The 17,235-nt window shown below is 39.4% G+C and overlaps 2 protein-coding genes across 2 annotated transcripts; both read right to left on the bottom strand.

Annotated features, from left to right (window-relative positions):
- Positions 1 to 4,142: 4,142 nt before the first annotated feature.
- On the bottom strand, positions 4,143 to 7,236 carry TM4SF18 (transmembrane 4 L six family member 18). The gene is made up of 5 exons (XM_054282977.1): positions 6,929 to 7,236; positions 6,007 to 6,096; positions 5,213 to 5,355; positions 4,936 to 5,116; positions 4,143 to 4,535 (listed from the first exon to the last, which is right to left on the bottom strand). Exons 1-5 carry the CDS (start codon positions 7,103 to 7,105, stop codon positions 4,521 to 4,523), a joined length of 606 nt encoding a protein of 201 aa, XP_054138952.1. The 5' UTR covers positions 7,106 to 7,236; the 3' UTR covers positions 4,143 to 4,520.
- Positions 7,237 to 12,121: 4,885 nt separating this feature from the next.
- Positions 12,122 to 16,072, bottom strand: LOC128940705 (transmembrane 4 L6 family member 1-like). The gene is made up of 5 exons (XM_054282315.1): positions 15,896 to 16,072; positions 14,867 to 14,932; positions 14,631 to 14,779; positions 13,063 to 13,243; positions 12,122 to 12,136 (listed from the first exon to the last, which is right to left on the bottom strand). The coding sequence occupies exons 1-5, from the start codon at positions 16,070 to 16,072 to the stop codon at positions 12,122 to 12,124; spliced, it is 588 nt and encodes a 195-aa protein (XP_054138290.1).
- Between the last annotated feature and the right edge of the window lie 1,163 nt (positions 16,073 to 17,235).

The following is a 17,235-nucleotide window of genomic DNA, read 5'->3' as shown; positions in this document are numbered from 1 at the left end:
TTTGCATTCATGGACCTTGAGGAAAATAAGAAATAAAAACACAGGATGGACACATGCAATTTCCTTTTATATGCTCCTATCTCACCTACTGCCCATATCCTTAACTCCCCCTCCCTGCTCCTGTTCGCTTTTGTGAAAACAATAAAAACAATTGCACAATGTCTCTGTGTGTCAAGAGCAAACAAAAGATTCTGGTAACTTCATCAGTTCAGAAAAGCAAAGAAATTTTTTCTATTTCTGCCAACCGACAATCACACAAAATAGCATTCAGTTTGTTGTAGAGTGCAAATCTTGCCACTGAAATGAAAGCAGATTTAAATGGATTTACAGACTTGGGAATTCTTTAAAAATGTCATCTGTGCTCTGAGCACTGACACAATTATACTCATTCTAAACTATAATTACAAGTTTCCATTGTATGGCAACTTAAAATTATCTGTAATAAGCAGGATATCCTTTGCAGCTATTTTAATACTGGGCAGAAAAATTATGATTATTTTGGATAGAAGACTAATATTCAGAATATAACTAAAATATAGCAGTTTTACCTTAATGACATAAAAATCTAAGTCTTGTTCACCAGGACTATGGTATAAGATAATTCACAAATTTTAATCACTATTCCTATCAGTCACTGCCAGAGTATTTAATTTCTTCATATTTCTACACATCTGGATTAAATTAAGGGTTCTACTTCTCTCTAAATGACAAAGCCAAAGCTGAGATTTTGAAATCTGCCCAAATCTATGAGGAAATTCTGGAGTTTCACAGGTTGATGTCACATGATCAAAATTATTTCTGTAGGGATTTTTTTTCCTTTGCCACAGATGAAGATAAGTAGAGCAGTGTAAAGATCAGCCTATTGGGGTTGCAAATACCCCAATTGTAAATTAGGTGAGGTAAAAATGAGCTTTTACCTTCTATTAAAATACTTTAATTCAAAGTTATTCCTTCATAAATCAGTTGTTCATGAGTATGTAGGTTTTTGATATATTTTTGTTCAGATTTCCATTTGATTGAGGAAGAGACAAAACAACACCAGCAATACCCTTGAAATCTCCACATTTATTTGAGGGTAAAAGTATATGCTTTACTTTGCCTCACACCTCCAAATATTCTAAATTACTCTTCCTTTGTTTCCAAAAGAACGGAATGGGTTTTTTTATGTAAAAATATAACAAAAACTTCTGACAATATTTTCCACTCCTGCTTTTAATTGCACCTCCCCCAAACTTTCAGATTATCTGTATGCCTCTTATCTTATTCTTAAGGAGCTCAAAAGTACCTCAGTTTCTGAAGTCTCTATTATCTTCAGAAGGTGTCTGAAAAGCAGGAACTTCTCTCAGGACCTAAATAAAAAGACCCTATTTAATTCGTTAAATTATGGGTGTGCAGTTTGGTGTCATTAACGCTCCTTAATTGTTTTAAACCATAGTACCTAATTTCTCATATTGAGGATGCTGAAATACTCGGACTGTTTTTGAAATCCCCAAAATTGCATTGAAAAGATAAAGCAAATATTTTACTTCCAAAATTTTCCTTGAAAGAAAAGAATACATAAACCCCCAAATGGAATATTCTGACTAAAGGTCACGTATATATTCATATTCATAAGGTATGCATATCATATATATATATATATATCATTCATAAGATCACACAGCGAGGCTGAATCGAACCCCCACCATTTCACAACCCTTGCATTTGAATGATGTGTGTCTGTTGCCTGCAGCCCATGCTGCTGCTCTGGTTGCCTGTAAACCTCTGCAGTTAAACACCATTTAAAGAGCTGGTGCAGCTTCATTTATCCTCTGCTGCTCCATGTGGAAAACCCCTCTATCCATAATGGGAACAAGAAGGAAATTGTAGTTTTGCCAGAGTCACTTTTGCCTACACAGATATTAATATACCCTAAAATGCAAAGGTGTGGGTGGGGCTCCACAGTATTTTACTACAAAACTGAATGTCTGCTGTGATTTCCACCTGCAGCCTTTTAAATGAATGGCACGAGTGTCCCAGACACAGAATCCTGATACTCTGGCAAAACGCACTGGCGGTGGGGGACAAACAATGCTTGGACTCCTGCTGCAGATTCAGCACTAATCCCTCTCTGCCAGGAGTGCATGAACTCACATCCGCAGCTTTCTTCCTCCTGTGCCCGGGGTGTTTCACGTGGGGATTTCAGCATTTTGTGTCCAGGAACTCTTGCGCAAAGAGGGGTTTCTCCGCATTCCAACACGGTGCCAGCCTTGTTCTGGCCCTGAGGGCCACTTCTCCCTGTTGTGGAGTGAGGTCTGTGCTCTGCAGCTGCACAGTCACATTGCCTCAAGCACCACCATCAGGATCATTGGTTATGTCTAGATTTCCAGCCAGTTAATTAAAATCCTTTGCAGGAATCTTGGTTCTGCTACCAGAGACAGCTCATAGCACCACTTTTTAAAGACCATATACTTAGGTTTGAGTCAGGACTTAAATGATTAGATCAAGGTTAACTTTGCCTTACATCCAAAAGGCCTGTGTGAAACTGGCTGTTAAATTTGGAAATACAGCCCGCTGTTAGCCTTTAGTATTCTTAACAATTTCAAATCAATAAACTGCATCTTTAAAAGCAGAACCACCAAGTTGCAGCTGAGGCTGGTTATGGTAATGGAGATGCCAGATTCTGGATTATGGGTAAAAAGGACTGCAGGATCAGGAAGCCAAACAAGAACTATATTACATGTCTCTTTATTTAATTTAAGCCCCAAAATTAAGAGATGTCTGTGATACAGTGGAAATGTAAATTCACCAGGCACAATCACACAAAAAATGATAAAGACAGATCCAGATTTTGTAGGCAAGAAATCAGCAAGATTCTCTAAGATGTTTGGTGGGAGTACAGGTTGCTTTTTAAGTTTTCTTTCTTTTCCTTCTGTTCACAAACAACATCCACAAATCCATAAAAATGCAGGATTATAATTGAAGATAAATGATATGTCACATATTTAAGTCTAAAGAAAAACAAGTGTGCAATGACATAGTCCTCATTTTATCATCATGCCTTTGTATCATGCATCCCTGACAATCCATGCCAGGTTGAACCATCTCCCAAAAGACTAGCCCCATTTTTAGATATTATTAATTGCTTTATACTTCTTGCAACTTAAAAGAAACTAAGCAATTAAAATTTTAGATGCGTTCTTGAAATCCTACAGGAAGAAATCAGCTATTCAAAACCATCTGACAAAGGAATATGGAGGCAAAAACTCAACATTGTCTTGAAACAGAACTAAATGACTGATATATTCTAATTTTTTCTAAATAATTTACCCAAAGCTGACACTTATTGTATGGTTTGCATTTCTAACAGTGTTTAGTATTTGATGACAATGTACCTGAGTTGCACTAGTTCTGATGTAATATGCATACATGCATTATTGCAAGTCTGAAGTACATATTTCTCTTTCCTCTTAGGGCTCAGAAGAAAAAACTTTAAAAAACCCCCAAAACCACGAGTGCTAAATACAGTCAAATGCTGGCCATGCAACTGCAAATGAGTCAGCTGTCCACTTCATTGAGAATCCCTGAGAATTTTCACTGAGAATGAAAAAATAATTCTCTGAGACAGTAAAAATACCTTTTAGCTGCTAATTTAAAACAGGTTATTCTTTTTCATTGGATCATCATTGTCAAGAATGTTAGCCTTTCATTGTAGCAAGGTCAGGATACTCGGAAGAATATTAACAAGCTAGCACTGGGTGCTCACAAGGTTCCCTCACATGTTCCCTCAAGTCCAATCATACTTGACTGAAAGAAAAAAAAAATTCCTCTAAATGTAAAGTGAAAAGAAACCCAGTGCAGCTATTGAAATGTACCAATTAGTAGAGCTGAGTTCAGACCTGTGTGTCCAATAAGTCAATCAGGCCCAGGTGCCTTTTTTACCACAAAAAGACTTGAGAGACTTTTTTTCAGTAATTGCTTTTTGCAGTTACAAACTTCTAAGGTGGAAGGACGGGGGTAGGCTCTGCCCACCTCCTTCCATGATTGCCATCATGGTCTGTCTGTAACTAAAATTCACTCATTTAGAAATCATGGCTTCACTCACTGCACTAACCCCTCTTGATGATCAAAAAAAAGGCTTTGAACCAGGCCCTTTTGAAACCACAAACAGTCATATGGTCTAAGCAATGACAAGGGAGTACAAAAGCAGTTCTACAGCATCCTATTAAGAAAAAACAATAAGGTAATTTCAATACAAAAGCAGTTCCATTATAGTAAAATATCCCTACTGTCACAACAAGTTGGAGGGTAAAAAAATTAAGTGTCCCTGCCAGGCTCAACAGGACAGGTGAAGAAGAATGTAGATGTCAGACAGTTCAAATAGACTTCATCCAAAACACAGAAGTTTGATGGATAGAGATTTAAGACGAGGGTAACATTTTTCTTTGTAGCACTCAAATCTACCGCTATGGATTACGGAGAGGCCATTTCTCTCTTTTTCTGGGGATGGGGGAGAAGCAGCAACAATTTCCTTGCCATTTTCAGAGAATTCCAGCCTGCAAGTAAAAAAAATGTGCTAATCTTTCTCATCATTGCTGTGAAAGCCACACATTAGTAAGAATGTCTGTCAATTGAATGTTAGAACAAAGGTGTTCAGCAACCTCTGCTGACAATAGTAATGGACTTGGCATCCACGTTAATTTCCTAAATACTTTTGTTTCTTCTCAGTCCTAGTCTGAAAGGTCAGAGTGAGCAGCCACCAGCCTCTGTATACCACAAGAAATTAGTGGATGAATCAAAACAAACCAATGTATTATCAGTACATATTCTCTGGAAAAAGTATGCTGTAGCATAGAGAATGCATAAATCAAAAGGGTAGGTCTCCAACTGAGAGAAATTGCTGAAGCTACAGTGACAAGGAGATGCTGAATAAATAAACCTCAGATGTTTTGTTACCTGCACAAAAACAGAATAGGTCCCACAGAGTGTTCGTTTCAACTCAGCGGCTACTTTGAGAATACAGATGATCAATTGCAGTCCGCTGAGTGCTATCAAAATCGAGAGTAAAATAATATTCCACTCCACTATGTTAGCAGGTTCTGTGCACTTAGACCAGGCAGGGTAATCTGTGAGGTACCTATTAGAGAAACATCAGACTGAAGTAAGAAGAATGTTTCTGACTACTGATTTGGTAAACAACTTCTTCCAGAAGAGTTACACCAATGTTTCTTACCCCCCAGCAGTGTCTTTGAAAATATAATTCCATCCACTTGATGAATTGCAGAAGGGGCCTTGAATCAAATGCAGGGTAAAAATGATGCAACTGTATCCTGAGAAAGCAATTCCAAGCAGGGCTAGCACAATAGAAATAAAACTCTGAAGTAAAGAGAGAGAGAGAAGTATTACCTTGTGAGGATAGTGTCAACAGCAAATAGGATCATTCAGTGTGTCTAGCTACTTCCTTGGGGCTGAATTTCACATTTGATTTTCCCAGTCTTCAAAACTCAGGAAGAAAAATAGCAGGTAAAGAATAGTAAGAATACGCATACAAAGTAAAGGTTGAGACAGAGTTTAAGACAGTTATACAACTATAAGTTATATATTAATTGTGTGGGGTTTTTAAATTTGCATTTTTGTAAAGTTGTTTCCTAAAATACAAGAGGAATGAAGCTGTGTATTAAATATGTCTGCATCCCAGACAGAGTGTATTGAGTAATTTCTGAAATAAAACACTTCCAAATAATGCAGGCAAAGGGATGAAGCTATTTAGCTGGTGTGCTTCGTTCTATGTTCTTATTTTATTTTACAAGGATTTGGGGAAATGTGTGTCTAATTTTTTTTAATCCTATTTATGCTTCAGATGAAAGAAGCTACACTTTCTGTGACCTTGCAACCCAATTTAGAATCTTCTGTGAAAGGAAGTGAAAACAGAGCAGTGGGGAGGGCAGCAGGATATGCAGGAGCATGAGCAGGAAGGCGTTGGAAACAAATGCTAATGTGATGTACAGAAATAAAACACAGACTCACCCTGTAGGTTTTGTTACAGCTCTCACTCTGGCAGCACTGATAGAACACACTACACTCCAGTGTTATCAGAATTACTGCCAAAAGAAGGATCTGTAAGAGAACATCATAAGGTCAGTGAGATAACTGCAGATACTAAGCCAGAGTCTCCTTCACCTTTTTGGAAGGCAGGGACTGCATCTCATCTGCTGTCTTGATATTTTAAAGCTGATCCATAGGACAGCACAATTACTCAAGGCATACATGGAACTGGAGGGGTTTTAGCAGGCTGCTGGTGTACTTGTGTCTTGTACTTGAAAGACAAAGAGTACAGCCTCTACCATGACAGTAAAGTGCTATGACCTTGGGCACAGCCACACCAGTGAAGCTGAAACTATAAAACCAAGGTCACAAACAAAAGAATCAATATCAGTGAAAAGAAGGATATTTTATTGATACAAACACATCAGTTAAACGCCTTCTTGCTGACACAGGCACACAAATCAGAGTACTGCCTTCCTTACCAACACATTCACTCTAGAAAAAGTCAGTAAAGCAAACTTTTGATTACATTCACCTGGACTTTCACTTGTCTTTCAAGTTCATTTGGGTAAAAGAGCTCTAATTCAACCTCCACAGGTGATTAAATTAACATCGTGTTTGCCTCCATAATGCAAGCATAAATTACATATAAACAAAAGGACAGCAGAAAAAAAACCCCAACACACCCTGCAATATCATTTGATATCATTTGCACTTAATAACATAGATAACTTGTCATTCAGTAAACTATTTTTTTCAGTTTGATTGAGTTTTCTGCCTGCAGTGGTTTTTGTTGAAGAAATCCATATGCTCTTTTTTTAAAGCAATTACATTACTGAAGAGTAATCCAATATTATTTGCAGTAGAATGCAATTCATTAAAAATTCACAGACTGAGCACTTACCATCACACCTGAGAAACAGATGCCTTCAAAATACCACTCATGGTTGGGGAACTGGTAACTGGCAGCAGGCAGAGCTTTCCCGTTTGGAAAGTATAGGAGGACATTCACAACAATACTCCAAAGTGCCAGAGGCACCAGCAGGCAACTCAAACAGTTTCCACATGTCTCCAAAGCCATCTCTCAAGAACTCTTGAAGTTTTCTTCTAAGCTAATAAAAGTTTACAACACCTTCAATATAAGACACATTTTGACCTCCCCAGCTTGATTCAGTAATTCATATTCACAGGAACCAGTGACTGGGGTGTGAGTCCAGGAACAGAAGTGCTTAACAGTTAGCAGAACAACAGATGAATATCACTGCGTAAACTCACTGTCCTGTGTTAAAGATGGCTTTATGTAGTCATTTCCCTTTTAAAAGACCCTCCTTTGTGATCTTCCAAATGAAATATGTCTAGGAGTCAGACTCAGGAAGGAACTTCAAAGCTGTCATTTCCTAGTGACTGCTCAAAAATGTCCTCCTCCCCACACACAAACTCAACATAGTTTGTGACAGAAGCAAGGTTTTTCAACCTTACTGCAGCATAGGGAATGGGGCTGTAGGAAGATAAATATGCCCACTCTCTGTACAGTAGACCACACTTCGCCTTATACTGCAGAGATTTGAAATGAACAGGGCCAGGAGACTTCTTCACCTTTTTGATGCCTTTATTAAAAGTGATCAGCTCAGCATTGGGCGGCTCCACGGGCCCACAGTACCCGTCATCTCTCCCACGGCGACTCAGCAGAGGAGGATATGCACAGCTCTGTTCACTATGGGCAGAGCTGGGGAAATCCCGTCCTCGTGGGAGCCTTTAGAGCGTGGTATTCCCCGCCAGATGTGTCTACCTCAGCCGACTGTCTTAGCAGGCCCTCATCTCCGGAGGCTTCTCCCTTGGTCAGGGCGAGAGGCTTCGAAAGTGTTCCGCATCTCTGCAGGCCCAGCACTCGGCTCCTCACGTCCAGACATCACTCCAGTCTCTCAACTCTTATCTGACTCGTTGTTTTTGGGGTCTTTCCGTGGGTTTGGAGTCGGGGGTCTCACAAAGCATTCTGGTCCTTGGAGTTACTTTGCATAACCCCCCCCCCCCTCCAGGTCCCTTCTCCTCACAGTTTGGGAAGGTCCCCACCCTTCACTGTGTCTGAGGAGGGCCATTAACTCGCCCCAGCCAGGGCTTTTACTAATACAAAAACAACCATTAACGACAACGACCCGTGATTACAATAACAAAACACGAAGAGCTTCGGCAGCTACAGTGATCTGGCTGCCTTTTTTTGTAACTTTTTTCTCAAAAAAAATATTAACCGAATTTTGTTCATAACAGATTTATTAGGAGGACCCTAAGGGGGAACCAATGAGTTAATGACTTGCAGCAGCAGGCTGAGTCTGGGCCATCTTGCAGAGACTACAGAAGCCCAAATAACACTGGTTAGAAACTGCAAGGCAGTCTTATTTTAACACTTTTAATCAATTACTCTTTCCCACAGCATTATGCCGCTCCAGTACTTTGCGAATTAAATCCTGCTATTTCTCCAATTGTTTCATTCTGTTCTTACAGCTGAGCTTGCACAGCTACAAGCCTGACCTATGTACATGTGACTTCTTGTGCAGGACAAAAGGTCTGGCTGTTGTTTCGAAATGCCTGCTGTTTGCAGAGTGCAAAGCCAGACAGCTTTCCCATAATCAACGTCATCATTCCCCAACCCCTGAGCACCTAAACACTATCCCAGTAACACAGAGCCGGGGCAGTTTGAACACTTGCAGCACAGCCCAAGCCTTCAGTCTTATGCCCCTGTGAGTCACCAGAAAAGTAACTCAAGAATGACCTTACGCTTTACTCAATAGCAAAGTTGCAGCCAGAGGAAAAAAAAAAAACAAAAAAACCCCCAACAAAACAAAACAAACAAACAAACAAACCAAACAAAAAACAAAAACAAAACAAAAAAAACAACCCCCCCAAAAAAACCCCAAAACACAACCAAAAAAAAAAAAAAAAAAAAAAACTCAAAAAACCAAAAAAATCCCCCCCCAAAAAACCCCAAAACACCCCACCACAAAACAAATACAAAAGGCGCCTCTATCAAAAGCAGGAAGGCTGTTTTTAGAAGCAATGACATCCCAATGTATTTTCCTTGTGTTTCCTTGTGAGCTGTTTCAGGCTTGTCACACATGAGGCCCCTCTCATCCTCTCATAAAAGCTGTTTGGATTGCATGTTGTAACCAATTCCATACTGTCGCTTAACATGAGATCATACAAGGAAATGGGCAGGGTGGTACTCACACAATTACACCATTCTTCTACCTGTTCTCTGCTGTGACTCTTTTCCTAGGAGGCTTCATTTTGAAGTCCTCACTCTTGATCTTCTCATATTTCCTGTTTTACTCTCCCATCACTACGGATACTTTTTTTCAGGTCTCCCTCTAATCAGAATTAGTAGCAAACCTGCCTTTCCAGACTCATAGGCAGAGACAGAACTCATGTCATCAACACTATGCCACAGAGAGCACAGAAAACAGCTGCATAAAAATCATGCACATCCAGTCCCCATGAGTTTTTAGTACAGAACTTAAAGATCATATAATTGGCTGAAATATTTTCTTAAAAGCAAAGGCCAAGATTAGTAGCAAGCATCTTATTTTATAATCAAATTTAATGTCATTTCCATTATAACTTGTTCTGATTAGAAGCTAACTTGAGAAATGATGACTGAAGCAGCATTTGTTCTGCAGTACAGCAGTCTGCTTCATGACTTTGCTTTTAAACTGAGCCCTGCAAAGCTCAGTGTGGTTATTTTTCTGGCACACAATGCCACTAGAACAACTACTTTATACTAAGAATTAAGCAAACCTGTAAGCTAGTTTCTCAAGCATCTGCCAAGTGTTGCAAGCACTGCTTTTACATTGCTGTCATTATTCATGAATTGATTCCAAGCCTGTTACTGAAAATTCATGTTTACTCTGTGTGACTTTGCTGCCAGCTGATATGAATGCAACCTAAACCAACCACTTCTTTACAGTGTAACTGATAAATCTCTCAAAACACTGTCTTATGCACCAGACAACAAAATAATCCAGCTGGCCATTTTTTACACGACAATGTAGAGAGTAATGCTGTGCATTAGGGCTACAGTAATCTATTGGAGCTGCATGCATTTGTGGTGAAGTTTTGGGTCTGAACACTAGCCGAATCATTCTATATATTGGAATTCTATATATTGCAAAATTCTTTCAGTTCTTTAAGTTATTGTGTGTACCAGAAAAACAAATAACCATTATACAAGAATAAAGGCAAAAATCCTTAAGTTGCATGGTAATTACACATTATTCCATTGAGGACTTTCTTTTCCATTTTCTCTTCTTCCACACCCCATTTAAACTTGCAGATATTTTTTTTCAGAACTGTATCTTCACACACACAGACACTGTATCACACAGCTGCAAGGAATTTTGTGTGTATACATATGTGCATGCATATTCTCCTTCCTCCCTCCCATAGCAGGACAGGACAGGGATAGACACTACAAAGAAATGGAATTAAATGGCATCAAAGTCCCTCAATTACCTCTATGTATTTAGAGTAATCCAATATTACGTATTTAGCTAAGAATAAACACTCTTGCAAAATTCAGGTATCCTGAGATTCTAGATATAAACTCTTTTCATATGAGAATTCTTTTGCTGATGTAGATGTACATAGACAATTTTGCTTTCACAGTTCACTTCTTTTTTTCAGGTATGTATTTGTACAGGGCAGACTTAACTGCGCAGACAGCCTGAGATACACCTGAGGTTTCTGGCTGTCTTTAAGGGCCACCCTCCTTGTTACAAACAGCCTAAGGATGCACTGACACCCACTGGAACTTCTTTTTATCCCATGAATAGAAACTAACTTGCTTGTTTTCAAAGACAGTATGAGCAGCTAAATTCCAAAACTCAGCCTCATTCCTTTGAAATAAAGAGCACATAACATTTTGGTTTTCACTTCTAGAATGCCATTGCCAGCAGCAATGCTACCATGCTGGCTTTGCCAGCAATGCTGTTGGTAGCACATTATTCAGATGTACTTGTGATGGAACATTCACTCTAATGTGCAACAACCTATACTTCAGAGGTTCTTATCCAGGACCTTACAGTAATGCCTTCAGGCTGATAACTGGTAAAGTCAGGTATTTCAGATTAATCTGTCTTTACTGACCTGAATTTGGACTGCATTCCTTGAGCGCTGTGAGGCCTGAGGGTGGCTGAGACACAAAACAAGAGTCATGCCCACATCTTGTTTTATCTCAGGCCTGTAAGGGAGCAATCAGGAGGTGCCAAGCTGGGCCCAGGTGTGCCAGGACCCCCTCAGCTCCCTGGCTGAGGCTGCCAGCCCTGACCCAGGGCTGAGTCTCTACATGTGCTGCTGTATCTGACCCAGAGCTGTTGGTGAACCCTTATTGAGGAACAAACACCTGTTTCAGTTCAATGAGCCAAACCAAGCAAGGAAGCAGTTCCTACTCTGGCAGAGCCTGCTGGAGAGGAAAAATAGGTTATAACCTGACTGCATTAAATCCATGTTCTCAGGCCACCACTGTCCTTTACTCCAAGACCAGGCAAGCAGTGTTTCAACATGGGCAGGGAAGGAATCACTGACACCTCCTGGGTATTTTTAATACAAATCTTTATTTGTGAAATACAGGGGAAGTTCAGAAAAATCCTTAAAAGCCCTCAGTCATCCACATTTTACTGCTGCTTTGGTTTTGGTCCAGCTAACCAAAACCTTTTATCCAGGTCAGGCTGGATTTGGTTTGTGTTCATTCCAAGATCGGAATGAAAGAGCAACTTTGTTGGGAAAACAGGACAAAGTACAGAGCTGTTGTGCCAGTAGAAAGAGAAAAATAAATAAAGTCACTTTAGTGACATGTTTTAAGGCCGTTGCCTGTACCAAGATGAAACGAACCAAAGATATTCAGGATACATTTACTTTCAGTTCAGGCAGGTTAGTGGAAAACCTGCATTTGACTCCAACAGCAAAGGCCCCAAGTCAGTTAAATTCATGGCAACAGCACAGTTTGACAACAATGTGTATTTCAGTTTGCCTGGAATATTTAAAAAAAAATACACAGTATATTCATTACAGCACACACATGCACCGATGTCAATACATGGTGAGGTTTCTAGCAAACATATGTCTGTGGAGAGGAACAAAAAGAAAGAAACATATTAATGGAAAGAATGCTAATATTGTATCCAACTAAAAATGCAAAAATTAACCTGAGCACATTTAGAAAACCTTAGCATAGCTCTTCTATACTGGAGTTAGAGCAAGGTAGACAGGGGGAAGAAAGCAGCAATAGCTTTGAAAGAGCCCCAGCACTCAACTGTGTCAATTGAAAATGTGAAACACATGCTTACCTATAGTGTGTGATATAAATTATATCTGGTTCATGCTTTAAACCATGGTTTTTCCAACACTAGCACTCTGATACTAATTTTGGAATATGTTCAAACTATTTAACAAGGCTTTAAAGTAATTTGGAGAAAAATTCCTTTTCTCACTCGCAACAAAAAAATCCACCTTCCAAAACCTTCCAGATCTGTCTGCAGATTTTATCAGTTATTTGCAATTTAATTATTTCTCTTTTCTTACTTCCACTGTGCAAGGCCAGGATGCTGCAGTTTTCATTATATGCAGCATATTGTCAGTAGCTTATGAGCTGCTGTGGACAAAAGCCAAGGCTAATACAATATAGTTAAAACAAGCACCACAAAATGCCACAATGGTTTAGGCAAAGACCACAAACGCCAGGAGATCTGTATCTCAGTTATATCACCTACGCAGTGTGATGATTGCATATGTCATCGGACAGGCAAAAGCCCTCTAGCTCCCAGCTCTTAGGCAGATTAACATTATTGTGACAGTTGAGGAATCAGCTGAAAGCATGTGATCAAACACTACACGAGAATTCCAATCACAGCAGGGCTATAGGAACTGCTATACGGGGAATTATTGCTTAAGAATACCTCTAAAGTAACTGCTGAGCAAAACTCCACAGTAGTACAAGTAACAAGTTACATGTTCATCTGAGAAGCATGGGTATATCTGCAAACTACTTACCTCCTCATGACTGCAGCACAACCCACACAGTCCTCCAAGAATGCCATTGATTATCTGTATGAAGCATAGAATGAATTCTATTCCTCCCAAAACAAGCAGGATGGAAAAGAGGGTGACGTTCCACTGCACGATGTTTTGAGGTTCCTGACATGCAGACCACTTGTTATACTCAAACAAGTACCTGTACACAGCAATTAAAAGCATATTAACATTGTGTGAGAGTAGGATACTTACCATATACTATAGCCAAATTATGTCTAGCCTGTAACTGCATTGAGGCTATTCACTCTATGGAGTCCTAATAGGCTAGGTTCCCTTAGAAATAAATTCCTAAGGGAATAGAAAAAGCAATCGTTTACTCCATGCAAGGTTTCTTTGGTTTAGGAAGATGTTGAAATATCAACCACACATTTTTGCTAAGTCTTAATTTCTTTTAAAAAAAATAATCCAAGGTATAAAGGCAGGTTAGGGTTTCCTATCGCTGGTTAAAGTGAGGCACAAACTCAAGTAAGCTGAAAGAGCAAAGGTTTTTCTCAAAACAATCACATGAGCTTTGCAAGATTGGGCTTTTTTTCTAAAGACAGCCATCATTGATCTTGGGCAAATGGGTCACTTTCTCTCCGGTGTCACTGTCTTTGGGCCCTCATATGCTTACTTGGATGAGCCAAACACAGAAAAATTTGGTGAGGTACTGCGGTATTTCAGCTGTTACTGCTCACTCACACCTTGAGAACGACAACACTTGCCTTCAGCAAGGACCTAAACCAGTTCTTCTACACTCAGTCACAGTCAGAAAGATGGAGAAAGAGGAATGATACAAGTGAAATACAAGATATACAAGAGATAGAAGTGAAATATAAAATTCAAACTCTGCTGCAAAGAGCTTTATGTGGCTTCTTAGTACTCCAACTGTCTCTAGTCTGGCATCAGCCATAAAATGTTGCTAGATACACCCTTGAGGTTGCCAGCCATACAGCCACTTTAAATGCCCACCATGAGATGAACCACATCAGAATTTATGTGCATTAATGGAGAATAGCACACTGAGACTTTTTTTGCAGGAGAACCTTAATTAGGGTTAGTTAGGAGCTTCTTGCCCTCTCTGCCCTGCAGTGTACAAAGATTCTTATAAATCTTCTCAAGTTTCATTTATGAGATTCTATGCCATTGTCACTAATGTGGGCATTGTGCCACTTTATGCTGGTGCAAAGCAGCTTCAGAAGCAAATTTGACAAAACAGACTCTTACAAACGATAAGACAAATATCTTAACAACCTCTATTCCTAGTTTGTAAATCCTTCAAAGTCCTAAAGCTTTATATTTTGTTAGAGATGTTCCTGGACATGAACAGTATATGATGTATAGATTTAATCACCTATTTTTTTTTATGGCTTTGATTTTGTACTCTAGCAGCAAGGGTAACTGATGCCATTTGTTAAGTTTGAATTGGGAAGGATAGAGTTATGAATAGATTTTGGTATACGGTTACTGAGCATTGCTGAAAGGTACTGGAATAAAGCCATGTGTACATTGGCAAGAGATAACATCCTCATGAACAGACGACTCACCCTCCAGAGGAGTCAGTGAAAGGATAGATCCAGTTTCTTTCTGGGCGGGTGAGACAATATGGTCCTTGAGACAAGCCCAGCGCTGAAATGATTATACAGTACCCAGAGCCAAGGATCCCAACAAGGGCTGCCAGAACTGAGGACAGCATCTGCAGAGCAGACATAAACATGAGCTTCAGCACAGCCACGGCCTTGTCTTCGGGCTTACCTGGACTGGGATGCACAGGCTCACTTACCGCGCAGCTCTTCCCACAGCAGTCGTCATTGTGAAGCCCAATGAACACTGCAGCTGGAATGAGTACCTGGGTATGGAGCAAAAAACCCACACTGTTCCTTGTGGTTGCACAGAGAGGGCAGATATAATACAGTACTCAAACTGCATTCATTTATGTTGCTTCTTGGCAGTAAGCTGTACAGGTCATTCAGCTTCAGTCCTATTTAACACAGTAGGCATCTCACTACTGACATCACCAACCCCAGGACACATACATTTCTATTGCCACTGTGGCAATATTGCACTTAAGCACAGAAAGAAACACAAAACACCTTAGCATGCAATTGTTTTCAACCTGTGATTTGCAGACACCTTGAGACCATAAAATCGTAGAGTCTTAAGAATTGGAAGGGACCTATAACCTATTTCTAAGAGGACTTGTAAAAGAAGATGAAAAAGGAAGCCTGGAGTTAGAGGTCTTAAATATGCTGCAGTGTGATCCACAAAACTGAAAAGATAGAAAATAAGAACTTCAGCTTAATGACATCCTATAATAAACACACTCAGTCCTTGCACCCTGTTACTCAAATGCAAAGCTTTGACAACTACCACTCAATTCCTCTGAATAAACAGCTAAGTCAGAGAAATACCTGTCAGCATGTCAGATAATAGAAATTAGGGATTATATCTAAATGCTCATTATTTAGGGACATTTAAAAGGAAAGTAGTTCAATAATATAACAAAAATTTAAGATTTAACCCTTTATGCTAACTGTGACTTGCTGAGAGGCTTGGTTTCACTTTTGCATTTGGATTCTGTGCCACTGACCCTATGATTTTTTAGCTTTAAAGTGACATAATGTTGTAGATAACAAAATCAATAATAATTAATTATAGCTATGGGATAATATAGCTCTTTTTTATATATACAACTACAGAGACACCTGTTGACAAAAATATTTGATGAATAAATTCAGGTAACCAGTAGAGAAGGAGCAGTACCAAGTACCTCCAAAATAAATTTGAAAGAAGACACTAGGTTATTACTTACCAGAAAGCCTCCACCTAGAATGCCGTGAAGGCACTCCACATATTTGCTGAGGTGATGCTCTGAAGCAAATCTTGTTTCACCATTGGGAAAATAAAGTAAAGTGTTGGCCACAATGCAGAGGAGGGCAAGGATGAGCAACTTATAACCAACACATCTAGCACGCCTTCCAAAACACATATTTTCAACTTTAAAAATCCTCCTTCAACTTGTCCGATTCAACCTATCTCACAACTGTCCACACCTAAAAGAAGATCAGTGTTATTCTCACCTCCTTAAATACCAGGGGTTACCCAACTACCTAGATGACGTTTAAAACCCTTCCTAACCACCATCCTCAATTGCAGAGTGAGAGGGCAGGGATGGCAGAACACCACCGCCCTTTTAAAATGCATTAATTGTAGATTAACCAAATGCGATGAAGGAAATACTGAATACTAGGTGATTTCACACAAACATATGATGCTTGGAATAATCATTGGTGAACATGATTAGATGTGAACAACAGGCTTAAACCACAACACAAGTTCTGTTAGGAACTGAAGGAAAGATGTTTTGTTTTCTTTGTTAGAAGCAGCTTTGAATTTTAGGTTTATAGGCTGATTCAGAACAACCTGAAGCCAGGGAGAGACTTGGCTGACTTCAACAGCATTGAGTCAGAGTTTTGGGTATAAACAGAAAAAGGTCTACAGCAATGAGAAGTATGTAGAGCAGCCTCTAACTTTACTATCCTGTTGACAGAACAACAGAAAACCACACCAGGAGGTTTGAAAACAAATAAAAGGAACAGGTAAGCTTCTTAGGATTGTTCTTATTCTTTCCATTATAAGACAAGGTAATTTAGATTAACAATCAATTAGTAAATGGTTTGGTAACAGCTAAACCAAGCAAACACTCATGAAAAATACTGCTTAAAAAAAGGATTATAAAAGAGAGTCCTTGCACTGAAATACCATATATAGAACACACACAAAAAGAAAAATGCCAAGAAAGAAACAGATTATATCCAAGGTTTCCAAATGGTGTTTTATGTACCAGCAACATTAATTTCCATGGTAAATAGAGACACAAAATGCACTATAAAAATTAAGATCTTTTCTCTTTTCCCTTTTCTCTTTTTCCTCTTGCAGATTTTTCTAAAATAGCCCAGAGCCTTTTTCTTCAGACACAGCTCAAGACAAAGGTGTGAGCTGCCATGCCTACTGCCCTCACATGACAGCAGGTAACGAAAATGCACAGGCCCAAACCAGATCCAGGTGCTGCTGCTGCCATCATCACAGTACAACGTATTTCTCATTGCAAAACCAGAAGCTAGACAAATGGAGTTTGGGAATGTACAGGAT

The sequence above is a fragment of the Melozone crissalis genome, unplaced genomic scaffold (assembly GCF_028551555.1).
Source record: "Melozone crissalis strain CALT ecotype California unplaced genomic scaffold, PUWL_Pcris_2 ptg000034l_1, whole genome shotgun sequence".
NCBI lineage: Eukaryota > Metazoa > Chordata > Aves > Passeriformes > Passerellidae > Melozone > Melozone crissalis.
This window is presented reverse-complemented; position numbering and strand designations above follow the sequence as displayed.